The sequence below is a fragment of the Wickerhamomyces anomalus genome (genome assembly GCF_001661255.1).
Source record: "Wickerhamomyces anomalus NRRL Y-366-8 unplaced genomic scaffold WICANscaffold_4, whole genome shotgun sequence".
Taxonomy (NCBI): Eukaryota; Fungi; Ascomycota; class Saccharomycetes; order Phaffomycetales; family Wickerhamomycetaceae; genus Hansenula; species Hansenula anomala.
The window spans coordinates 1,278,941-1,303,451 of NW_017567113.1; the positions used below are offsets into that span (position 1 = coordinate 1,278,941).

At 34.7% G+C, this 24,511-nt stretch overlaps 12 protein-coding genes and 1 non-coding gene across 13 annotated transcripts; 7 read left to right on the plus strand and 6 right to left on the minus strand.

Moving 5' to 3' along the window:
- Positions 1–42: 42 nt before the first annotated feature.
- WICANDRAFT_105939 (uncharacterized protein) lies at positions 43–2,004 on the minus strand (the record flags this gene model as incomplete). Its single annotated transcript, XM_019180458.1, has 1 exon — positions 43–2,004. One exon carries the CDS (start codon positions 2,002–2,004, stop codon positions 43–45), a length of 1,962 nt encoding a protein of 653 aa, XP_019038325.1.
- Positions 2,005–2,467: 463 nt separating this feature from the next.
- Positions 2,468–3,964, plus strand: PIB2 (Pib2p; the record flags this gene model as incomplete). The annotated part of the gene is made up of 1 exon (XM_019183580.1): positions 2,468–3,964. One exon carries the CDS (start codon positions 2,468–2,470, stop codon positions 3,962–3,964), a length of 1,497 nt encoding a protein of 498 aa, XP_019038326.1.
- A 186-nt stretch (positions 3,965–4,150) lies between these two features.
- On the minus strand, positions 4,151–6,157 carry SCT1 (bifunctional glycerol-3-phosphate/glycerone-phosphate O-acyltransferase SCT1; the record flags this gene model as incomplete). Its single annotated transcript, XM_019181958.1, has 1 exon — positions 4,151–6,157. The coding sequence occupies one exon, from the start codon at positions 6,155–6,157 to the stop codon at positions 4,151–4,153; it is 2,007 nt and encodes a 668-aa protein (XP_019038327.1).
- A 604-nt stretch (positions 6,158–6,761) lies between these two features.
- WICANDRAFT_63619 (Zn(II)2Cys6 transcription factor) lies at positions 6,762–8,393 on the plus strand (the record flags this gene model as incomplete). Its single annotated transcript, XM_019183581.1, has 1 exon — positions 6,762–8,393. The coding sequence occupies one exon, from the start codon at positions 6,762–6,764 to the stop codon at positions 8,391–8,393; it is 1,632 nt and encodes a 543-aa protein (XP_019038328.1).
- A 261-nt stretch (positions 8,394–8,654) lies between these two features.
- On the plus strand, positions 8,655–10,298 carry WICANDRAFT_79653 (uncharacterized protein; the record flags this gene model as incomplete). The annotated part of the gene is made up of 1 exon (XM_019184928.1): positions 8,655–10,298. One exon carries the CDS (start codon positions 8,655–8,657, stop codon positions 10,296–10,298), a length of 1,644 nt encoding a protein of 547 aa, XP_019038329.1.
- Positions 10,299–10,324: 26 nt separating this feature from the next.
- On the plus strand, positions 10,325–11,247 carry WICANDRAFT_69501 (uncharacterized protein; the record flags this gene model as incomplete). The annotated part of the gene is made up of 1 exon (XM_019184168.1): positions 10,325–11,247. The coding sequence occupies exon 1, from the start codon at positions 10,606–10,608 to the stop codon at positions 11,245–11,247; it is 642 nt and encodes a 213-aa protein (XP_019038330.1). The 5' UTR covers positions 10,325–10,605.
- An 832-nt stretch (positions 11,248–12,079) lies between these two features.
- Positions 12,080–13,732, plus strand: WICANDRAFT_32668 (alpha-mannosyltransferase; the record flags this gene model as incomplete). Its single annotated transcript, XM_019181993.1, has 1 exon — positions 12,080–13,732. The coding sequence occupies one exon, from the start codon at positions 12,080–12,082 to the stop codon at positions 13,730–13,732; it is 1,653 nt and encodes a 550-aa protein (XP_019038331.1).
- Positions 13,733–14,297: 565 nt separating this feature from the next.
- WICANDRAFT_13272 (alpha-mannosyltransferase) lies at positions 14,298–15,650 on the plus strand (the record flags this gene model as incomplete). Its single annotated transcript, XM_019180566.1, has 1 exon — positions 14,298–15,650. A coding segment is annotated over one exon (1,353 nt), but the record flags the coding sequence as incomplete, so codon positions are not given.
- A 70-nt stretch (positions 15,651–15,720) lies between these two features.
- HOS2 (histone deacetylase HOS2) lies at positions 15,721–17,055 on the minus strand (the record flags this gene model as incomplete). Its single annotated transcript, XM_019185775.1, has 1 exon — positions 15,721–17,055. One exon carries the CDS (start codon positions 17,053–17,055, stop codon positions 15,721–15,723), a length of 1,335 nt encoding a protein of 444 aa, XP_019038333.1.
- Positions 17,056–17,495: 440 nt separating this feature from the next.
- Positions 17,496–18,230, plus strand: SCL1 (proteasome core particle subunit alpha 1; the record flags this gene model as incomplete). The annotated part of the gene is made up of 1 exon (XM_019181864.1): positions 17,496–18,230. One exon carries the CDS (start codon positions 17,496–17,498, stop codon positions 18,228–18,230), a length of 735 nt encoding a protein of 244 aa, XP_019038334.1.
- Positions 18,231–18,291: 61 nt separating this feature from the next.
- Positions 18,292–19,071, minus strand: WICANDRAFT_63625 (uncharacterized protein; the record flags this gene model as incomplete). The annotated part of the gene is made up of 1 exon (XM_019183582.1): positions 18,292–19,071. The coding sequence occupies one exon, from the start codon at positions 19,069–19,071 to the stop codon at positions 18,292–18,294; it is 780 nt and encodes a 259-aa protein (XP_019038335.1).
- Positions 19,072–19,350: 279 nt separating this feature from the next.
- ERG4 (delta(24(24(1)))-sterol reductase) lies at positions 19,351–21,101 on the minus strand. The gene has a single exon (XM_019180312.1). It carries the CDS (start codon positions 20,821–20,823, stop codon positions 19,444–19,446), a length of 1,380 nt encoding a protein of 459 aa, XP_019038336.1. The 5' UTR covers positions 20,824–21,101; the 3' UTR covers positions 19,351–19,443.
- Positions 21,102–21,283: 182 nt separating this feature from the next.
- On the minus strand, positions 21,284–21,357 carry WICANDRAFT_t93. Its single transcript has one exon. It is a non-coding gene; the product is annotated as a tRNA-Asn (tRNA).
- Positions 21,358–24,511: the final 3,154 nt, after the last annotated feature.

The window sequence follows — 24,511 nt, forward strand, 5'->3', positions numbered from 1 at the left end:
GTCAAGTACAACTTAATTAAATGAATATAATACATTCACTATTTACTCGAGAAGATCCACCTTGTTTGACAAAGCCTGCTCCTCCAATTCTTCCACAAATTCGGGTCTTGTTGGTAATGTGCCTTGGTAAAGGAATCGTTTCAATTTTGGAGGAGGCTTGTCACATTCAAAGGCTAATGGTCCCTCCGTCTTTATAACCAATGTTTCCAAATTATCAAGTCCATTCATGATTAAACGTCCATTGACTCGAACATCTGCATATTCCAGTTGTTTATATTTTGAAATGTCCAACTCTTCGAAAAGCATACGGTCAATTTGCAAATGTTTTAGCTTTGGTGCTTCAAATTTCATTTGACCAGTTACATCAAGTCCACATCTTTTCAGAATTACAAGTTTTTGCAACTCAGGAAACACACAGCCATTCAGCTTTAACTTCTTCACAGGTGGTGAATCATATTTGATCCTTAAAGTTTCCACATCTTGAAGAAAATCACTCATAGAACGGTTAAGTGGGAAGTCCATTTCTGTTATTTCTAAAACTTTCAAATTTGGATATCTTGAAATAAATTCATAAAAATGAGCATAAGTCAATTGACCAGAACAAACATTCAACTCTTCCAAAACTGGGGCTTTGAAAACTTTCAAAGAAAGAAGATCAGAATATCCATATAACGGTGCTGAGTGTCCTCTATATGGTTTCAACAATCCAAGATTGGCTAAAGTTGGAAATCTCAAAGACTTGATGTTATATTCTTTGATCAAATCAACCCTGAATGGAACTTCAAGAGTTTCCAACAAATCAAAATCAATAAGTTGTGACACTTGTCTCACATTTTTATAAAAAGTTGCACCCATTTCCAATCTATATGGAGTTAATTTTGGGAAATCAACATCATTATCATTAATAATTTCAACTCTATTGAAAAGCAAGGTCTCCAACAATGGAGCATTAAAATTTTTTAATCTCAACTTGGTGTAAGTTTCATCACCATGAAATTCAAATTGTTTCGAGTTTTCAGTTCTGAGAATCTCTGATGGACGTGGATCACGAATGATAATTTCTTGAAGGTTGGGCAGATCAACATTTTCAAATTCAATCAAATGATAATTGGACAACTCCAAATTTGTGACATGAGGTGCATAAATGTTTTTCAATTTCAATGAAGTCTGTGAGACATCATCAAGATAGGTGAAATCATTGTTGACAGAGAACCTAACTGTTTCGGCAATCCCCAAATCAACATCTTCAAGCTCACCACCAATGACATTGATTTCAAATTCTTTTGAAGCATATTTTTGAATATATAAAGATTCAAAGATTTCTTTTGATTCATCAGCTTCCATGTCTAATATTCCAGCGTCAAATATCAAACATTCAAGTTTTGGTGCAGTGATTCTATGAAGACTTTGGCATCCATACAATTCCCATAATTCTCCCACAAGTACTCTTTCCAATGATGGAAGCTTAACTGGGAAACTCACAAAATCTAAAAACTGATATTGAGATACAGGATCATGTCTCAAATATAAGTCCAAGTACTTGATATCTCTTACAATAAGTGATTTCAAACAATCTGTTTTCAATCTTCTTCTAGGTGAAGGTACACGTCTAACAAATGGGTCCAATGGACTTGCAAATTCTGGGAGTGTATCGTAATAACATTGATCACCAGTGCTGATTGAATATTCAATGCTGTTGTTTTGCTCAATCAAATCACGGCACTCAGAATCCAATACAGACTTCACATAATAGATTATATGGAATGCATCTGTTCCAAAAGGATCAAAGTCATGGATATCGATAAAGATGGAAAGAGGGAAAGATGGGTATTTGTTAATAACAATATCAAATGTTTCATTGGTGACAACCTTGATTGATTTGGTCAAAAAGTGTCTCCATTTTGAAATGGCGAACATTGTGTGAATGTCATCAATATCTGGGTTCATGAGTGAAAGGATTTTGTGTAAAATTTCATTAGGAAAGGCTTCAATCAAGTCCAACATTTTGTAATTATTAGAGTTGACGGTGATAAACTACAAGGAATCAAGTCGAACTTAGGATATCATCTTGGTTGATTATATACACCATTGCAAAACTAATTCTGTTCAAACTGGATCTCATAATTTCTGTTCATGACAGAAATTGTATCCATCTTGAGTGATGTCAATGCGAGAACAATATACAAGAGTTGAATATCATCTCACCAGGAGTCCATTACCTACAGGATCCTTTAAGATCTCTTGTAGTGCTTAAATCTCCCCGTCTATTAAAACCAACTGTCTCTATATCCTGTTATCTTCACGTGACATCACGTGCACCAGTTTTAGTTCTTGCGGAAACCAAAAAATCCATGAAAAAAACGTTGAAAGCGATGACTGATAGTGGGCTTTGGATAATAGGCCTACCCCAGACAGTGGAGTATTCTGTGCACGAGACCATTCCACGAGACTAAGCACACCAAGGACAATGGGCGAGAATGTGAACAGTAGCCATGTTGAGAATGGTGATGCTACAAACGGTGGTGCTACTTTCACAGAGACCAATAGTAATATCCACCACAACAATAACTATGAGGCAAAATTACAGAATAACGAAGTGATTGAAGAACATGACTTACCCAGTGAAATAACATTCGAGAAGAGATCCATTCCAAAGTCAAGGACACAATCGATACAGTCGGTGCTTTCGAGTGTTTCTCTACGAAACTTTGTCCAGCAACATCAACAGAATAACAGTCAGCAACAGAGCCAAAAGCAAAATAAAGCATTTGTTCCACATCAACCACATCAACAATCCAAACATCTTAACGCTTCTTCATACATCCAGGCACCTGCCACTGCGGGTTCATCCAAGAGACGTGCTTCGTTTGAAATAGGCCAACGATTACCTTTTAATAAAGATGCGGATGTGGAGAGTGATGGTGAATTGGAAGTTAATGAAGAACAAAAAAAGTTGACAGAAGATGCACTTAGACGATTATCATCATTTTCAAAATTTCAACCGGCAGAAGTGGATTTCAAAAAACCAGCTACGACAGTGACATCTTCAATACCCAAATCTTTGTCCGGAGCTGCGATATCAAATTCATTTAACGGAGCACCAAGTTCATTAACGAGAAAACCTCAAATCAATCAATCATCAGCATCTCAACTTCGAGAGGAAGCACCAAAGTATAACCCAATATCTTCATCAACAGCATCAACTCCACCTTTCCCACATCCGCAACAACATCGTACAAGTTCATTCCCATCGGCTCAACCCATGTCCAAAACAACCTCAACATCATCCAAATTTGATGACACATCATCTCTTCGAACCATTAATGATCCTAAAAGACCAATGTACATACCAGCAGTGCTTCGACAATCAAATACAAATTTAAAACCAGAAGACCTTCGATTCATCAATGAACAGAAAAACTCAAACAAATTCAAGGCAACAAATAAGAATTTATTAAACAATGCAGCAAATTCAATAAAGCATCAAAATTGGAAATTTAACTTAGATGGTTCTTCAAATCAAACAACAACAAATTCCACAATAAGACAACCAACAAGAGCTCATTGGAAAAAAGATTTAAGTAGATCAAGTTGTGCATACTGTTCGAAAAATTTCACTTTTTTCGAAAGAAGACATCATTGTCGTCGTTGTGGTGATATTTTTTGTAATGAACATGTTTCAAATTATTTAAATTTAGGTCCAGATGCAAATTTTTGTGTTGATTCTCCAAATGGGGTCTTGTGTAAAGTTTGTGATTCCTGTTTTAAAGATTATGAAGTTTATTTAAAAAAGAAGTTCGGAACTGATGTTATTAATGATGTTGTCAAGAGTAATAATAATAATAATAACAATAATGCAACTAATGGTGTTGCTGTTAATGATTTGAAGAAGAAGGCTAGTTTAGAACAACAAAACTTGAATGTTGGTAGTATACCTGCAGATTGGAGTTGGAGTTCATTTTAGAAGTTGTTCATGATACCATTGCCATGGTTATTTTTTTCAATTCGTTCATTCACCACCAAGTGTGGGTTTTCATTCAAGTTTTTGCTAGATACAAACTACTATAGAGTCTTTTTCCAATATAATATTACTTATTAACGACGTATAAAATACAAGTTCGTATAAAAAAAAATAACAGTTTATGCAAGCTTAATCGTCATCGACATCATTGACATTTTCGTCATGGATTCTTCTTTCTCTTAGTGTATCTCTAATTTTAGAGCTAATACCAGTTGAATTTATTGTTTGTTCACCTTCAGTTTCACTAGTTGAAGTTACAGAATATTCACTTTCAGCATCTGAACTATTTGCGAAAATTGGGGCATTTGATAAAGATTCAGCATCTGAATCACTTGAAGGAAGAGATTCTTTTGCTTTTGCTCTTTCTTGTTTTCTTTTCAATCTTCTTCTCTTTCTTAATTCTTCAGTTTTCTTATCTTCAAAAGTTTCATCAAATTGAATCTTGCTTAAATGATCAAAATCTGGGAATAATTCAGGACCAAATTTATTAACAATTTCCACAATTTTTTCAGCCAATTCTTTTCTTTCAATTTTCAACTCTGATAAAACTTGTGGCGTAACTAATGATAAATAAATTGGTCTAATTGATTTTAAAATGTCCATACCTGTATCACCAAAGATTAAAGCACTGTATGTAACAGTGGCACCTGAGATGTAAATCAACCAAAATAAAAAGAATTTGTTGATTGTTTTAAAGTCTCTAAAATAGTATAGTCCAACACATGAATAGAAAATGTATAATAACGGAGCAAATCCAATACCAATTAGGATTTTCCAAGTTGCAACAACATCATTGGCTTTGATCTTGACAAGTGAGTTAGCCAATGCTTCTCTTTTCTTCTTGTTTGAATACATTTTACCCACGATGAAAACAGGAGTGAACAAAACAATACCAGGTAATGCTAAAGTCAACAATAAAACAAGCTTTAAAGATCTATAAATCAAAATTGACAAGTTTTTGAGGAAATTGAATTGAGCAGCTTTGTTAACTTCATGATCTGGTAAATGTAATCTTTTCAAATTCTCATTATAATGCATAATTTTCTCACGAAGCTCAATGATTTCAGGATTTTCTTTATAATGATTATAACCGATAACTAATCTTCTATTCATTTCCACAATCAATGGGATTGGTAAAGTTTTCTCATTTGTGTATAATCTTCTAGCAGCTTGAACAACCATCAAAGTTTCATAATCTGGACAAGTAACAGTGACAGCTTTCAACCCATTTGTGATTGTGTCCAATAGTTCCTGGACAGCAGCTTTACTAGTTTCTGGATCATTATAACGATCAACAAGATCTTTAGGAATGGTGATTGGGTGTCCAAATTCCACAACGGCTCTTGATCTAAATTTATGAGGATGGAAATAATTCATACCACATGGAATAATTTTAACATCTGTTTGAGGGTTATGTTGCATTGCACCCAAGGCCATGATTGCAACACCAGCTTTTAAAGGTAAAAGATCAGTACGATCATGGGAACCACCTTCAGGGAAAATACCAATTGAATGACCATGAGATAGATGAGCGAAAACTTTTTCATAAACTTGTCTTTGATCAACTTTATCAGCCAGTTTGTATTTAGTTGGTGATTTCAAGATATCCATTGCAACTTTTTTGAATTCCTTTTTGATCAATAAAGTAGAATCATCTAAAATTTCTGCAATTTCTGCATTTCCTTTGGAGTTTGGTAATCCAATTAAACCTTTAACGGTAGCCTCTTTTGTGAAAGCAGTACCATGACCTATAACTTTCAAAGGATTACTAGGATCAATTGATATTTCACCAGTAGCAGTCTTCAAATTATCTTGAGGTCTCTTGACACCAATTGGCATTGCAAACCTAGCTATATGGCCAACACCAACAACCTTCATAGATTTCTCAGCAATGAGGAAACTGACTCTCTTGTTTGTTTCATTCTTCACTTGACCCATCAATATAACAGGATCCACGAATTGATTAGCATGAGGAGCTGCAACAAAGATACAAGGACCTGATTTAGGGATACGGAAGGCACCTCTTGGGCGAATCTCTCTGAAGAAACAGTTGAAGACCGAGGAAAGCAGCCATAGCATGAGGTCGTAGCCTAGCTTTGTGATGAAGTTAGGCTCTTCATACTGATCAGAAGACATTGGAATATTAAAGATGGGGGTGGGTGGATCTTGAACTGAATTGAAAGTGTAGTTTTAATGCTTTTGTCTTTTTGCACCAAAATTTTTTGTTGGATTCAATTTTTTATCAGCGGTTGCGGCCACACGCTGGGGCACATTGAGGTGCTTTGGAGGGTTTTTTGGAGGAGTTTTGGTGGTGATGAGGTGGTTTGAAATGGTTATAGTGTTGGAGTGTTATGTAGTTGGTATCTTAATGATTATTGGTGTGCTTTCTCTCTTTTCCTGGGTGTAAAAAGGTGGATTTGCTGCTATCAAATGTTGGGAATTAGTGGGACATAATGGGCTCTCGAGGGTTGATCAGACGATGAAAGGGAAGTGGAACGAGTTATTTAAATGTAACTTTGACTTTTAAATAATAGATAGTTTAAAGTAATAAATAACTGAATCAACCACCAAATGAACAACACCACACTCTCTCTTCACCAAATTCCTGCTCAATCCGTCAAAGTTAATTTATATTGAAGATGATGTTCGCGAATTTGATCTGAAAACCAATTTTTTTTTGACCCATAACCAAAACAATGAAAACGGTTACCATAAGAACACTTTAGAAAGGTATTGAGCCATGGCAGAAGGAGAAAAAGCTGTTCAAAAGAGGAAGAAGAGACAGTATAGTAGAAATGGGTGCAAAGAGTGCAAAAGAAGAAAGCTCAAATGCGACGAGGGAAAACCAGAGTGTTGGCAATGTTCACATTTAGGTAAATCCTGCATCTATGTCAAAAATTTCAAGTTTAGTGAATCAAGAAGTTTATGCCTTCCTCAATCCACCAATTCAGCTGGCCCAAAGAATGTGAAAATAGAGTATAACATTGTGAGTAATAATGACATCGGTGAACCACCAATAGAAGAGACAAGTCCAGCTAGCACGGCTACTTCTGAAAATAGAGACCATAAGAAGGAAATCATCAATGAAGCTACACTTCTAGCTAATGATCTATTTGAAAGTGCAGTAGGGCCTGAAGGTGGTGGATCCCAATTAGATGACTTCATAATGGATTTGACATTGAGTGAAATGACCAAGAAGCAAAATGTACTAGGCTCTTTTGATCTACAGGAACCTCATAACCATTACCTGGAGATTTTTTATGATAAGATAAGCGCTTGGTTAATGCCCTTGGAACAAAACCTATGCAATGAAATATTGATAAATCATGCAAAGACATCTCCTTATCTATTGGCTGCAATGTTATCACTAGCCGCAAAGGATCAAGCAAAATTAAAATACGTTTCAACTTGTTTGAAAAATATGAATAACGTGTTTCAACACCATGCAAACATCCTTCAGAATATTGAACCATTGATACTTACTGTCTTGTTATTAGCTGCTGACTCTACTTCCAATAATTGGAGAGTACATTTACGTGGTGCCAAAGATCTTTTCAACAAATATATCAAAATTTATCAAACACCATCTTTATTATTGGCCAAGTCTTGGTTCGCAGCTATTGAAATCTTGGCTGGCTTAACTACTTATGGAACTGGGAAAGTTCATGAGCTGGATAATCTGTTGGATGTTGGATTATACGGAGAGAATAGTGAATTTGCAATAGATATTGGACTATTAATGCCTAATGGATATAATGTGTTTCTAGGATATTCAACAGAGGCAATCATCATGTATCGAGAGTTTTTCAAATTGAAAAAACTGGATTCGATGGATTTATTATTTCAAATGAGTTTAATTCATAGTGCTAAAGAGTTTCAAGTTGCTAGTTCTTCAATAATAATCTCATTACAAAATCCAATGCATCCAAATTTTCAAGATACTGATGAGAAAATCATACTACCTGCTTCTTGCTATGGTATCAATACTGATATAGTGTATTCATGGTTTGATTTAATACACCAATTACATGTTGATGCTCTACTACTCAAGATTTATAATGATTTCTTGAAATTACCCACTGATCATTATTTAGTTCAGGATTTAGTTAGCAGGATGTTGAAAAATTGTTATTTTTACAAAGGGAACCAAGTATTGGATTCTAGTGATACAAGGCTATTGATGCTTCATGGTCCTTTATTAGCTTGTGGGATGAATTGTATAAATGTTGAAGATAAGTTGAAAGTGGAAAGTTATTTCAAATGCTTAATGGAGCTGGAGATCTATAGTGCTAATTATTCCTATAGGAGAATTCAAAACAGGTGGAACGGTGTCAATGATGAAAAAATCATGGATCTAGTTCCATTTGCATAGCAGGGGTTTCTCCTACAATATTGATGAATTTTGAATGAATATGACCTTTATGACTTCGCGAATTTGTTCTGTAGTGATTATGTAATGTTTGCTTACAAAAATTAAGGCTGTTACTCAAACAACAACAACGTATTTGTACACCAAAGAAGGAAAAGAGAAGACAAGGAATATTCAAGATGATCGAACGCTTCCAGAGATGGTGTTATTGGTGCATGTTGAGAATTCAAAAGCAAAATTAGCTAGTGAAAAGCTATCGAAACCATGAATAATGCAGCTGTTCAACACAATGCTTCAGTTCACGATGTAAATAGAAAAAGAGTGAAAGTGGTTCATCATATTGCTCAAGGAGTTGTCAGACATTTGCATGAATACAGAGAGGTTGATAAGTTTCTAGATGGCTACAAAGAATGTTTTGGTGTAGCTCCACGAGGTTCATTCACATCATGGAACCAATATAACCCTTTAAAGCTTTATTATTGCACAAATGTTTGTTCTGCTTGGAAAAGAAGGGTACGGGTTGGCGGTGAACCTAAATTGATTCCAAAAGTTGAGGTATTGTGTCCACTTTGTCATCCATTTAATGAAAGAGATGAAAGATTAGGTGTTGTTAAGAAGCCCATATTTTACGACACACTCACTGATGAATATTTAAAACATATGGGGACAAAACATGGTGTCAGCCCTTCATTCAATGCTGAGTTGCCATTTATTGGTTTTGTTGTGAACCACAAGAGCTACCGATTACATGCTATTTGTCCTTTTAAGGATTCTAATGAACCATGTTTGAAAATGTCAGGATTCTGTCATAATGCGGATGGAAATTTGCTTTCAGGTTACTATTTGCATATTTGGCTTCACCATATTAAAAATGATCATTCTTCAGATAGTGAGGTTTATCAACCAACTGTTTGTGTTAATGTGGATGGGCAAAGTATTATGACAAACAACTACTTCATCCCACTAGATGCGGGATATTGTCTTCAAACCTTAGGGGAACCTTGTGATAGCTCAAGGTTAGGACCATTTCGCACTTGCCAAAATATCCTGCTCTCTGATGAAATTGCTGATATGTTACTCCAAGATCTTGAGGAAACTGATCCACATTATTTAAGACACATTTTACAAACTCCAGATTATATTATGAAGCTTATTTTGTCAGAAGATTATGCAAATCAACAGAATTCAACGCCAACAAACCCACCTCAAAGAGAAACACTTCAGATAGCTCCAGCACCTGTGACTACTCATAATAACAATGTATTATCTGGACAGAACCTACCACGGGACCCACCCCCATATTCCTCACCTGCACAACATCAATCAGCACTTTCATCAGATCCTAATTCAAATGCAAAGCAGTCCACTCAAGATCCATCTCCACCATTTGAGTCAAGCTCACCACCATCTTCACTACCTTCACCATCTCCACCACGGCCATCCAGAAAGTCATACTCTCCAGCAGATAAGCCGGCACCATTACCGCAAAATAAATTTCATGCTTTTACTGAAGCTGAAGTCCAATCAAAATTAAAAGAATATGTGACGAATATATCACGAATAATCATCCCCAGTGAGATGACGAGCATGCTGGAATCAACAAGAGATACTGCTGATGAGGAGGATGAAGTGTCAATTGATGAAGAGGAGGAACAATTTCCTGTCATTGAACCAATAGAATCCCCAGATAAACCATTTATTTTCCATGATTTTGAACAATATCGACATTTTAAGGAGTTACATCAAGAATTGATTGATGAATGTATTTGGAAAATGAGGATGCAGTATCAATTACCTTTTTTATTATCACAGTTGAATGAATACAGTCCAGTTTCAAATAATTCTAGTGAGTGTCATCTTGATGAGTGGGCTAGATGCATGACCAAACGAGGTATTTTGGACCATTAAACTAAGCATTACAATGTATAATATTCATCGCACTAGATTTGATAAGATCTCATTGTAGACGTAATTGATATAAGTTCTCTGAGTTGTTTTTGTATGTAGAGTGCAGATCACGTGACAGTAACGATTTTGTATACTGAACAGAAAACAATCACCATTTTGATAACAGAAAGTGTCAAACTAATTATCATTTTCTGTTCAATAGCTGAGAGTGAAGAATGTCTATAAAAATGATAGTTTCTTCCCAAAGATCCTGTCACTTTTCATCATTCAGGTCAATCAATCTTGAGAACAATAGTACACATTAATCATGTCTTCTATTGAAAGTGGTAACGTTGATAACATGGCACAAACTAATCTTTTATTTGGTGTTGCATCAATCATTGATATCTCAGATATCAATTTTGATCATGGTGTCTTACAATTGAAACAAACTGCTGCAAGATTAGTTGCAAGAGGAATTTTCCAAAGTGATTTTAAAAATGCTGAATATTTTGTTAAAACTTTTAACATTGATGAATATGAATTTGAAAGGGTTTTACATTCTGCTCAAGGACAAATTGTTAATTGTCGTAATGAATTGAAATCCTTTTTAACTCGTCAAACCGTTTCATTTGATCAAGCTGAACATGAGTTTTTATCTTATGGAGATTTATTAGGACCAACTAGAACTGCAAAATTGGCTGAGATTGAAGGACAAGAAGAGGAAACTAAAGATATTGTTGCTTGGGCTGTTAATAGATATTTGTTGACCTTGAAAACATCTAGAGGTGGTGATGCTCAAGCTTTAGAAGGTTATTGTAAATTCACTACTGAATTGGAAAAATTGTGTTTGGGTACTTTTTTACTTTTGAAGCTTTATGAAGGGAAACCATTAACCAAGACACTTTGTTTCCATCTTTTAAAGACACTTTGTTCAAATACAAAGGCCGATTTGAAGTATATTGATTAAAATGTTGTTTAGTTGTATTTATGTGTGATTTTTTTTTACCTAGTTTGTAGTTGTGTATCAGGCCTAGCCCAAGTTCCAACCACTTGAAAAAAAAAGCTTTTTTTGGTTTTCGCGAGACAAAAAGATTGTGTCAAAAACACCATTTTTTACGAACAAAGAACTTTATTCGGGGGTTTGAATTTGAACCTGTCATTTTACAACTGGAAAACCATGAGGTATCATCGATTGAATGGTGATGGAGAGAGGAGTTGGATATACTGTTGATTTACTGGTTGTATGCTGTTGTATCTGTTCAGTTTGTAGAGATAAGCTCTTTACTCGTGGTTGGGGGTTGACTAAGCGGAAAAGAATAACTGTGATACGCGATTCCTTGAGCTCTGTTTGGCTGGTTGGCCGTATAATTGAGCATCAAAAGTGCACAGACGCGTCTTTTAGAGTTTTGATGTTGATGTTGTGGTTTTTTATTTTTAGTCTCAGACAAGCTTTCCAAAGTGAACGATCATGGCTTGAGAACCTTGGGCTTGGAACAAGTGGTACGTACTATGGATGATGAATGTATGGATGGTCAATATGATGGTTGCTAATGGTGCTCATTCTAGTTGGCTGCTAAGCTCTTTCCAAAGAAATCTAATCTCTTCTTGATGGCTTGTTTTGGGCTTTTCGATTTCAGTTTCAAACGGATTATCAATACGATGGTAGTCTCAGAATTTATTTTCCCTCCACTATTTTAGCTGCTGATACGGATATTTACATTATAAATAGCTGGGGAGAGGAGCATGTTTGGCCTGTTTGCAGCTTCTCTTGGTCGTCATACAATTTAATCACATCCATCATGAGAGGCTCTCTTCACTCATTCAACAGATCTGTCAATCGTTCAAAGATCTTTGCCCTACTTGTTCTATCTACAATCATTTCTTTTGTGCTTGTTTACAACTCTATTGATATCACTGACACGGTTAGTGTCATTATTGAAAAGTCACAGAATATCACAAAACTGGAACCAGAAACACCAAAAGAAGAGAAGCCAAAGCAGGAAGAACAACCAAAAGAGCCAAAAGAACCTATTGAATCGGTTGAAATAACCGTCAGAGTCAAACCTGAACCTCAAAATGTGATAACTAAGCCAAAGGAACTTTACAACACCGTTTTCCAACTCATTAGAGATGCTGACCCAAAAGTAGCACCTTTTAATAGATATAAATCTGGAGCAAGAATCCCAAACGTTGGGTTCAATGATAATTCCAAAATTCAATTCTCAAAAGAATACTTATCTGAATTTTTACAATTGAATGAAACTGAATTGGAAAAAATGAAAGAATCTCATTCTTCAATTGTTCCTAAGTTCGAAAACATCACCACTAAAGATATTTATAAAGGTGATGGTATTGTCTTTGTCGGTGGTGGTAGATTCAACTGGATGGCTTTGATGTCTGTTAAATCACTCAGAAACATCGGTTCAGAACTCCCAGTTGAAGTTATGATACCTAATCAGGCTGATTATGAAGCAGATTTATGTGAAAATGTCTTGCCATCTCTAAATGCTAAATGTTTATACCTTCCAGAGATTTTAGGTAATGAAACTTATTCAATGTTGAAATTTGGAGGTTATCAATATAAATCATTAGCCTTATTAGTTTCAAGTTTCAAGAATGTCTTGTTATTAGATGCTGATAATTTAGCTGCTTATGTCCCTGATGTTATTTTCAGAAATGAACCTTTCAAATCAAAAGGTATGATTGTTTGGCCAGATTTTTGGAAACGTTCAACATCTCCAGATTTTTATAACATTACTGGTATTGAAGTTAGTTCTGATGAACGTGTTTTACCTGGATTCACTGAGAATGATAAAAAATATTTCCCATTACACCATATGAAAGGTTCATTATTAGATCCAACTAGTGAATCTGGTCAATTTATATTGAACAAAGAGACTCATTTACATGATATGTTTTTAGCACTATATTACAACAGTTATGGACCTAAATACTACTATCCATTATTATCTCAAGGTGTTGTTGGTGAAGGTGATAAAGAAACATTCTTAGCAGCTTCTGTTGCATTACAAAACACATATTTCCAAGTCAGAAGATCAGTTCATGCAGTGGGGAGATTTAAAAAAGATGGTCATTTCGTTGGTGTTGCAATGGGTCAGTTTGATCCTATTCAAGATCACTTGAACTCTATTGCTAAAACTGAAGAAGAGAAAAAGGGGCCAAGAATGTTGTTTGTTCATTCAAATTTTCCAAAATTACATCCTGTACAATTGAGAGAACAAAGAAAGTTGTTCGAAGGGGAAGAAAGAGTTAGAATGTTTGGTCCGATGAAGGGGCTTGTTGGGTATGATTTTGAGTTGTTTCAGTTTAGAAATATGGAGCATTTGTTGTGTGATTTGAGAATTGAGCTTGATACTTTTAAAAAGGAGAATAGAACCACAATGTGTCAAGAGATTCATCAACATGTTGATTTTCTGGTTAAGCATCCATGAACCTTTTTTTTGATTTGATTATGTGTACTTTATATTTTTATATTCTTTTGATGTTTATGCTAGTTCTATTTATACAATACCCCTTTTAGAATCTTTGTTCTGTGTATGTTTCTGTATAATCTAGTTTTCGATTTGCAAACGGTTTCTTGGTACCGGATATGCGCGGAGTCTTACAACAGCAATCTTTTTGTCGCGAAACTTTTTTTTGCTCGAGATCAAAAGTTGAAGATTTATTTGAACAATAGCAAGACATTGTTGAGATTACACGCCTTACAGATCCAGAGAAGAGAGACTAGTTCGTATGTTTAGAGAGTTTCTTCACGGGTACAAGCGTCTGGCACGTCGCAAAGAGCTAGTCATAGTCTCCACTGTACTGGTGATCATCATTCTCATCATCAATTTTGTCTCGTTCAAAGATTATGATCAAACAATAGATTCGATAAAGGGAAATTTACCAGATCTTGACAAACTCAAGGATAAACTACCAGATTTACCAGATATACCAGATATTGATTTCCCATTTTTCGGGAATGAAGATAAATCAGAGACATTTTCCAGTAAACAGCAGCTATTTAGTAAACTTTTCCAAATCATTAATGAAGCTGATCCAAAAATACCAAGATTAGATACATATAAAACAGATCAAAGAGTGAAAAACATCAGGTTTGATGAAGAAACTGATTTGGTCTTCACAAAAGAATACCTTCAAGGCTTCCTAGATGTCAAACCTGAAGAAGTTGAAGCTTTACAAAAATCACATTCACAAGTTGTTGCTAATTTCCCTAAACACGCTAATCAACTATATAAAGGCGAGGGGATAGTTTATGTTGGTGGTGGTAAGTTTAACTGGTTATCATTAATGTCAATAAGAACTCTAAGAAACATTGGATCAACATTACCTGTTGAAGTTCTCATTCCTACAAACGAAGATTATGAACAAGAATTATGTGAAATTGTACTACCGTCAATGAATGCCAAATGTTTGCTCTTGCCTGATGTCCTTGGAGAAGAGACTATGAATAAATTTGAAATTGGTGGATTCCAATACAAGGCATTGGCTATATTAGTTTCAAGTTTCGAGACAGTATTGTTACTAGATGCTGATAACATTCCTGCATATATACCAGATCATATATTCCATCAAGATCCATTAAAATCAAAAGGTTTAGTGATTTGGCCAGATTTTTGGAGAAGAGCAACTTCATTAGATTATTACAAGATTGCTAATATAACTGTTGATGAAAACACCAGAGTCATGAATGGCGTTACAGAAAAGGAGAAACTTCAAACTGATATCCCTTTCCATCATTTCAAAGGTGCAATCCCAGATCCAACTAGTGAATCTGGCCAAGTGTTGATAAATAAAACTATGCATTTGGATACAATGTTTCTTTCGCTCTATTATAACATCTATGGTCCACTATATTATTATCCATTATTATCACAAGGTGGGTTAGGTCAAGGTGATAAAGAAACTTTCTTGTCTGCAGCAGTTGCCTCAAACAAACCTTTTTATCAAATGCATGAAAATTTGGTTGCCTTGGGGAGACATGATGATGAAGGTAATTTCCATGGTGTTGGTATGGGACAATTTGATCCTGTTCAAGATTTTAATAAACATGAAACTGGACAAGATGATGGAACTGATCCAAGAATTTTGTTCATTCATGCGAATTTCCCTAAATTGGATCCAGTCAAGTTGGAGAATGAGAAAACCATGTTTGATAATGATAAAAGAGTTAGAATGTATGGACCAAATATGGCATCAAGAATAGGTTATGATTTTGAAATGTTCCAATGGAATAATATGCATTACTTATTATGTGAGTCTCATTTAAATTTGAAATTATTTGAAAAGGAAAATATTACACAAGTTTGTGCAAATATTCAAGTGCATCAAGATTTTTTGAAAAGTACAATGTAAGTTTATTTATAATTAGTCATTAGGCATTATATATCATTAATAATATAGAAATAAGGCATTCTGTTCATGCTTCTAGTTCACCGATTCTAGCATTATCTTTGGCATCTATGATCATTCTTTCTTCATTATTCAATTCATTAATCTCATCCTCTTCTTCTTTAGACAACTTACTGAAATCTGGTGGGATTTCACTCATTTGAACACTTGGAGCACCATTCAAAAACCTTAATTGTTCCAAAATCTTTGTACGAACATTTTCCAAGTATTTTCTTGAATTTTTATTATCTAATTTATCCCCTAGATTCGGATGTAATGAACAATCTGGATTGAAAAAATTTCTGAACGGTATGTTTTCAGGTAATTTAGAATCTAATGTAACATCAGTCATTATACTTGTTTCATAACACCATAATCTTGAAACATTTCTTGGAGTATACCCACCACCACCAAGAACTAATAAAGGAATACCAAAACTCTTAATAAATTTGACACACTCACCATGGGCTTTAATGTTTAAATTGAAACAACCCAATCTATCACAACCTAAAGAATCTGCACCACATTGTTGAACAATCACTGTTGGTTTAAAAGACGTTATTAAAGGGTCCATAATAGATTTAAATAACCGTATGTATGATTCATCATCAATCCCATCATTTAGAGGAACATTTATAGCATAGTGTTTCCCCTTACCAACACCAACTTCATCAACATTACCAGTACCTGGGAAAAACAATCCATTATATTTATGGAAACTCACAGTCATAACTCTATCAGTTGTATTAAAAGCTTCTTGAACACCATCACCATGATGTAAATCTATATCGATGTACAACACTCTAGGATGGTATCTTAACAAATCCAATATCGATAACACAATATCATTAACATAACAAAACCCACTTGGTTCTGATTTTTTAGCATGATGTAACCCACCAGACCAATTTATTGCAATATCAGAAGCTCCACTAATCAATTTTGAAGTGGCATCTAATGAAGCACCTGTGTATAGTTTACTATAATCATAAACCCCTTCAAACACGGGACAATCATCACCTATATTGAAATCTTTTAATAAATTTGAATATTTTGATAAATTATCTGGAGTAATTTTTTGTAAAAAATCAACATAGTCTTCTGAATGGAAATTTAATAATTCATCTCTAGAGGCAGGTTTGGGTATGTATACATCCATTTTCTCATATAATTTATATCCGATCACTAAATGATCTGTAAGCATTAATCTGAAGGGTTTCATTGGATGCTTTACACCATAATGGTATTCACCAACATTTGGATTGTAATGATAAGATACATGAGGAGAATATATGGAATTGGGCTGATAAAGTGGTTTTTTCTTTTGTGTTTTGGCGTCGGTAAAGAAAGTATCCTCTGTCATCTTGATAACATCAACACCAGTGTTTTATAGGAACAGTGTTTTGGATGAAGTTTGATGTAAACTAGTTTATGCTTTTTTTTGCAATTTGAGTATTTCCTCACCTCGAATTTTACCCGTCTTTTGAACATTCGCGAATTCAATAGAAATGTATGTAAAAGCGTGTATTTCACTTAATAAAGCGTCGTAAGGCTATGTTAAACTAATATAAAGTATTTTCATTATATTCTCTAAATTATTACCATTATTTCAATATAATTTCCACCATGAAACCCCCAATATTATCCACTCTATTCCAATGGTTACACGGCCCTGTCCCCAAATGGTGATAGAAATCTCGAAAAGCTCAAAAAACCAAATCAAATCAGTGGCAACTGCAAGGAATTAACATTTCAGCTCCAATTCAATTCATTCCCAATTCAATTCATCCCAAATAATCCCAAATGTCAGGAGCAGCAGGTTTCGATAGACACATCACCATCTTCTCACCAGAAGGAAGACTTTATCAAGTCGAATATGCCTTCAAAGCCATCAACTCTTCAAATTTAAATGCCATGGGTGTCACAGGTAAAGACTCTGTTGTAATAATCTCCCAAAAGAAAGTCCCTGATAAATTATTGGACCCAAAAACCGTGTCATACATCTTCCCAATAACACCAAAGATCGGTCTTGTCGCTACTGGTTCAATTGCTGATGCTAGATCTCAAGCTTTAAGAGCTAGAGCTGAAGCTGCAGAATTCCATTATAAAAATGGTTATCAAATGCCTGTGGATGCATTGTCCAAAAGAATGGCCAACTTATCCCAGATATACACACAAAGAGCATATATGAGACCCTTAGGTGTTGCATTGACGTTTTGTTCAGTTGATGATGAATTTGGTCCTTTATTATACAAGACAGATCCAGCTGGTTATTATGTTGGTTCAAAAGCTAATGCTACTGGTCCAAAACAACAAGAATTGACAACTGCATTGGAGAAGAAATATAAAAAGAAGGATCATGTTGAAGGTGATTGGAAACAAGTTGTGGAATTTGCTATAATCACTTTGTCAAATACTTTAAACACTGAATTTAGAAAAAATGATATTGAAATTGGTGTTGCAACTCCAGAGAAATTTTTCACTTTGACTCCTGATGAAATTGATGAACGTTTAGTATCCATTGCTGAACAAGATTAGAATAACTACGTATACTGTGTGTGTTTTTTGCCAAAACTTAAATGTACATTAGAATCTTTTATTAATCAAACCTTATTGTTGTAAATGATTTATCTCTTTTGATACCACCTTTCTTCCTCACATAAGAATCAGGATGTATTCTTTTGATATGTTGCTGCTTATGAGTTGATGATTTAGGACCTCTGAAAATTCTATGACAAAATTCACATTCTTCGTGAGTTCCATCATCATTCAAAGTCTGTCCAGCATTATGTGGAGTAATTCCTGGTGTAGAAGATCTTGAAGTTGATGCAGAATTGTTCTTGGAATTTATTCTTGGTGTATAGGTATCAAAGTGTTTGTGAAGTGTAGGGGTAGTTGGTGTTGACGTTATAGATGATCTATTCAATGCTTGAGGACTGGCAAAGGCAGTTGGGGTGGATAACCCAGGGAGTCTAGATGATGAGTTTTGGAAATTTTGATGCTGAAGTGCTTTTTTGTTTTGTAATGCTCTAGCTTGTTGTTGATGGGTATCATTTAATGAACCTGATTGTTGAGGCATGAAACTAGGTCTTGATTGTGATGAGTTGGCAGCCTCTGAAGAAGATAAAATCTGTTGCTTTATAACATCATCGTTATAAGCCTTGGGAACTGGATGTTGCTTCTTGTCTTTATATACTGAATCCAACTCCAAGAAATCATGTTTTTGGTATGGTTTGGATAATTTAGGTATTTTCACCTCACCATTCTCAATTGAATCGCCTATTGAACGTTTCGGACCATTTGCACCCTGTCGTATGTGTGGCACTTTATCTAGGGCATCACAAAGAGCTAGCACCTCTAGTGTGCTATAATATGACATTTTCCTTTAAGCGGACTTTATTATGATTTATCTTGTTATTTGAGGTCTCTGTCTCGTCCTTTCCAAACAAAACACTGGAAGTATTTTCAATCCCTAAAATTGCTCCTAGATCCTTGACGGCGTTGGAGTTTATGCTCTAATCTCTCTGATTAACAACTGTCAACGGCTCAAGATCCCAGACGTCTAAGACCAAAAAATTGACACTTTTTTGTTAAAACTTCCCAGAAGGAAAAAATCATTTCGCCAAAGAAAAAAAAAAAGAGATGGTTCGGGGACGCTCATAATACACAATTTTTGAATAATTAGATATTTTACTTTTATTTTTAATATATAAAGTTGGTGCTAGAGTAACCCTAAGTATATTCCATCTCCTTATAAGACATATGGGATGAACAAATATGGACATTCCTTGGTGTAACGTTCCCAATCTTCACCATATTTCTTTTCACATTTTCTTTGATCTCTTAAAGCTCTATGAACCAAGACAATAAAGAAGAAAACTGGGAAGAACCATGGGAATGGTGAGTTGAAACCACAAGCAAGACCCCAGATCAAAGCTTGGGTCCAATCAGCAGTGTAATGGATCTTTCTTGCTAATTTATACCAACCATCAGTTAATAAATGAGAACCAGTTTTAGTGGTGATGTATTTTGGATTTTTCAAAACTTGATATGGCAAGAATGGGAAAGTCTTTCTAACTGAGAAATCACCAGTTAATTGCTTTCTGAAATAATTTTTTTGAGCATTTGTGGTGTCAAAGAAATAATAAGCAATTAAATAAACAACAACTAATGAAACGTTGTAACCTGTTGACCATTCATATTCTTTTGGATCATGATATGACAAGTATAAAGTACAATGACAATAAGTGAATGGAACACCTGCAATGTTCCAAAAGATCAACATGAAACCAAATTTTTCATAAGCCATATCCCAAGTTGGAACAATTAACTCTTCACCTTTTGAACAAGCATTGGCATATAACCAATGAGCTAATAATAAGGTACCCATTTGTGGAGTCAAGTAACCATATTGTTCATATTGTCTTAATGAAGCTGCAAAAGTTAAAAAGAATAAAATAAACCATGGTAATCTAACTTCAAAGAACATTTTCAAATCTAAAATACCAATTCTTGGGTTTAATGGTGCACCTAAAAAGAAATCATATAAATGATTACCAGTCATACGATGATAATCATATGAAACAAATAAGGTGTAAAAGTATAGATAAATTGAAAAAGCAAATCCAATAACAATTGCAACAGTCATGATTTCACCAAATAAATCCAAAATTGTGTATAATGGGAAAATACCAGTGAAATGTAAAACTAATGAAAGAACAACACTTGTGTAAAAAGACCACATAGCATTACAGAAGTATGGCAATTGTTTGTTTTTCAAATGTCTCAATGGTTGACCTTTAGTCCAAACACCTGGTAAAGTATAATAGAAAACACCTTGAACAATAACAAAAGTACCAAAGATTCTCCAAGCTCTACATGATGGAACACCATGTTCTAAAAACAATTGATACAAATGATTGACAAAATCACCAAATGATTCACCTTTAGCAGGAAGCGCTGGAGCACCGTTATAGAACTGAGTACTAATCCACATATAATACATCAACAATGGGAATCCAATAACCATTCCAATGACACCTGGAACACCACCGAATTCATACTCAATTTCTTCTGGTTTCAAGTATCTACCTTCTGGAAGACCGCCGCTGGTGGACTTTGTCTTTGCCATCTTTGTTTGTCTCTTTTAACCGTTTGGATCAAATGAAACGTTGTTGTTGTTGTTGTTGTTGTTGTTTTTAAACGAATTCTCGAGGATTTTTTTCTCGAACGCGGAAAAGCAAATCAGATCAGATCAGACCAAAATAATCAGAATTCATAATTCGCTTGTTGGCTTTGGGAATTTAATAAACGTCGTTAAAGCCAATTGATTCAGCTGGTAATAATGGTCATAAGCTCAATTGATCTCTACTAAATACTAAATCTCCTTTCTTTAAGCCTTCAAATTGCACACTCTTTCTATTTTTCCACTTCGCGCTCCTGTAAAAACACGGCCCGAGTTTCCAGCATTTTTCACACTTTGAACGCTAATAACTCGCCCAAAACAGAAGCTATACTTCTACAAACAAGATATGTTGATAATTGACTATTAAACTATCAATCAATAGTAAAAAAAAAGTAAAAAAAATAAGCGACCCCGGACAGGATCGAACTGTCGATCTTGTGATTAACAGTCACACGCCTTAACCAGCTTGGCCACGGAGTCATCTACAAAAATTTCACTTTTTCTGGTTTTCTGTGTTTAATTTTTATCACGTGACATACATCCTAACACCATTTAATCAAAGATGAAATCTCACCATCAAACTCACGTAGTAAGTACCAAAAACCAAAAACAATGAATTTAAAAAGGGTTTAGAGGTTGTTTGAATCTACCTACGTCGCAATTTCTGATTGTGAAAGTAAGGATTCCTTGCGAGCTGTTGACATATTTTTTTGTTAGTTTTGTGAGCTGTTCGCAGTTACAACATGAAAGCTGGTTAGTACTAAAAAACAATCATCCACATAACGTAAAATCATTAATATGGATATAGTTTAGCTTATTAAGAAGGCCATGCAAGCGGTACATGAATTATTTACTTAGCTTATATGTGAGATCAGATTCATCTATGGTTATACTTTTTATTACTTAGAAATCAATACATTGACGATTCAATCAAAGGAATGTGGATCTTGCAAAATAATTTCCCTCCTCTTGATCTGTTTCGGTCCTCCATTTTTATTATTCGAAATTGAATGTAGTGGTATTCATGGTCAGGTACCTATTAAGTTGATACTGATTTTCGTTGTATCATAACAATCAGGAGAACTGCTCTAGTTTAACTAGCCTCTTGAGATATCAACCAAATAAGCACATCCTACAATTTTCTTGGTGTTGATATGATATTTATGAATGCTTGATATTGAATAACTTGTACGAATTTTAATCGACAGTACTACAATATGATGTATAATATTCACCAGTACCCGTAAAAAATATTAATCTACACTATAGTATACATAAAACTTGTTTAACCCTAAAAACAAAAAAATCAATATCATTTCTTCATTAAAAATTCAAAGAATGAATTATTTGATTTTGCAGAACCATTATTATTATTAGCGTCGTCATTGTTATTAACATTATTTGATTCTGATTCTGGTTTCTTCTGATGCAACATGTTTAATAAATCATTAGCTGGAGATCCTGTTGTAGATCTATCATGTTGGAAAACTGGTTGTGATTGTTGAGGTTCTGGTGATTTCTTTTTATGTAAAAGACTTAAAAGGTCAGCACCTGCATTACCACTATTCGAACTTGATGGTGTTTGTAATTGAGGCTCTTGAATTGGTTCTGGTGATTTATTCTTGTGTAAAATATTTAATAAATCTGCACCACCAGAGTTTTGTGAAGTTGAAGGTGTTGGTTCTGATTGTTCAACAGGTTCAATATCTTTCAATTTTGGATTTCTCAGTAAATCTAATAAAGTGTTTGATGGAGTTTTCTTTTCTTCAGCTGGTCGAGCAATTGGATCTATAGCTTTGGTAAAACTTGAAGGTAAATCATTAACAGGTGTTGCATACTCAGACTCTTTTGGTGATGATGGTTTACCACCATGTAATAAATTCAACAATTCATTCGAACCTTTACCATTTGACAAATCTGCTGAATAAAAAGAATGGTCACCATTTGATGAACTTGTTTGTGATATAGGTTGTTCACTCTCTTGGTTTTCAGTAATTGGATCTTCTTCCTGTTGTTGTATTGATTTGTGCAACAAATTCAATAGATTGTGAGTAGCTTGTGAATCAACAAGTTTTGGAGTTTTATCTTCTTCATCTCTGAATTTTTCAACATCTTCAGGTTCTTCAGTGATTTGACTTTCATCGTATTTTGTTTCATCCTCCTCTTCATCATCATCATCTGAAAATTGGATGGTTGAAGTACCACTAGCAGCATCATCAATGACATCTGCATCATTTTGTTCTTCAACGGTTGGTTCAGGTTCAGGTGTTGATTGCTGCTCTTCTTGTTGTTTAGGAACATCCAGATCTTCACCTCTTTTCAACAGTTTAAATTTTTTTGGAGGAGCAACTGCAGTAGGTGCAACTGGTTCTTGTTTTTGTTGTTTTGGTTTAGATTTGCTTTTTGGCTTTGGTTTTGGTTTCTCCTCAAAAGTTTGAGGGTATTGTTCTTGTTCAACTTCAGGAACTTGTTCATTAATGATATCTTGATCAGATTCATATTCAGGATCAATATCGTTAAATTCTTCTGGTTGTATATCTTGATCCACTTCATTTTGATCTTTAACTGAAGCTATAGAGTCACTGTATAATTGTTCTTGGTCATCTTCACCTTGATCATAACCTTCATCATCTGTGTAATCTTCAAAAATTTCAATATCATCATCGTCATCTTGTTTTGATTGTTTAATCAATTCTAATAATTCCTTACTTGGAGGTGGTGATTCATAACGATCTTCATCATGACTTTCCTGTCTTGGTTTCTTTGTTTCAAGAACTGGTTTAGGTGTATGTTCAGTAATTGGTTCATCTCTTTTAAGCATTCTAAGTTTAGGTTTTTCTTCTTTAGCTTCAACTTTTGGTTCAATAATCTCTTCCTTCTTTTCTGGTTTCTTATTCAACAAAGCCAGTAGGTTCTTGGAATAATCCTTACCACCATCATTCTTCTGAGCATCTTCTCTTTTCAATAGTGTAACTTTTCTAGTTGAATCACCAGTATCATTCTTATTCTTATTGAACAAATCCAATAAATCCCTTGAGTTATTTGATTTCTTGGTTTGAGATTTCCCATTCAATATAGATAAAAGCTCTTTACTCTCTTGTTCATTTCTTTGGCGTAAACCTTGTGATGGTGTTGATAATTGTTCAGGGTTTGGAGCTCTTTCAGGGAATGGTTCTTGTTGCTGTTGATGAGGAGGTGGTGGGAATGGTTGATGATGCATAAAGTGTTGTTGAGGAATTGGATATGGAGCAAACATTTGAGGGTATGGAAAGTTTGGAACACCATTTATGAAAGGTGGAGGAGGAGCAAATGGACTAATGAATGGTAATTGTTGGAAAGATGGAGGTTGGAAGCCAAAATTTGGGACAGGGTTTTGAGCTTGTTGTTGATAAGCAAATTGTTGTTGTTGCTGTTGAAATTGTTGAAGATTTGAAACAGGTGGTGTAGCAGATTGTTGTTGTTCTAATGCATCTTTTTGTTGTTTCTTTGCAGTTGAGTTACGAATGAATTCTAATAACTCTCTTCCAGGATCTATAGCTGGTTTTGCCTCTTGTTGGCCTATACCTAACAAGTATTTTAATTGAGCTTCAACTTCCTTCTTGATTTGGTTTTCATTAACTTCACCTTTATTCTT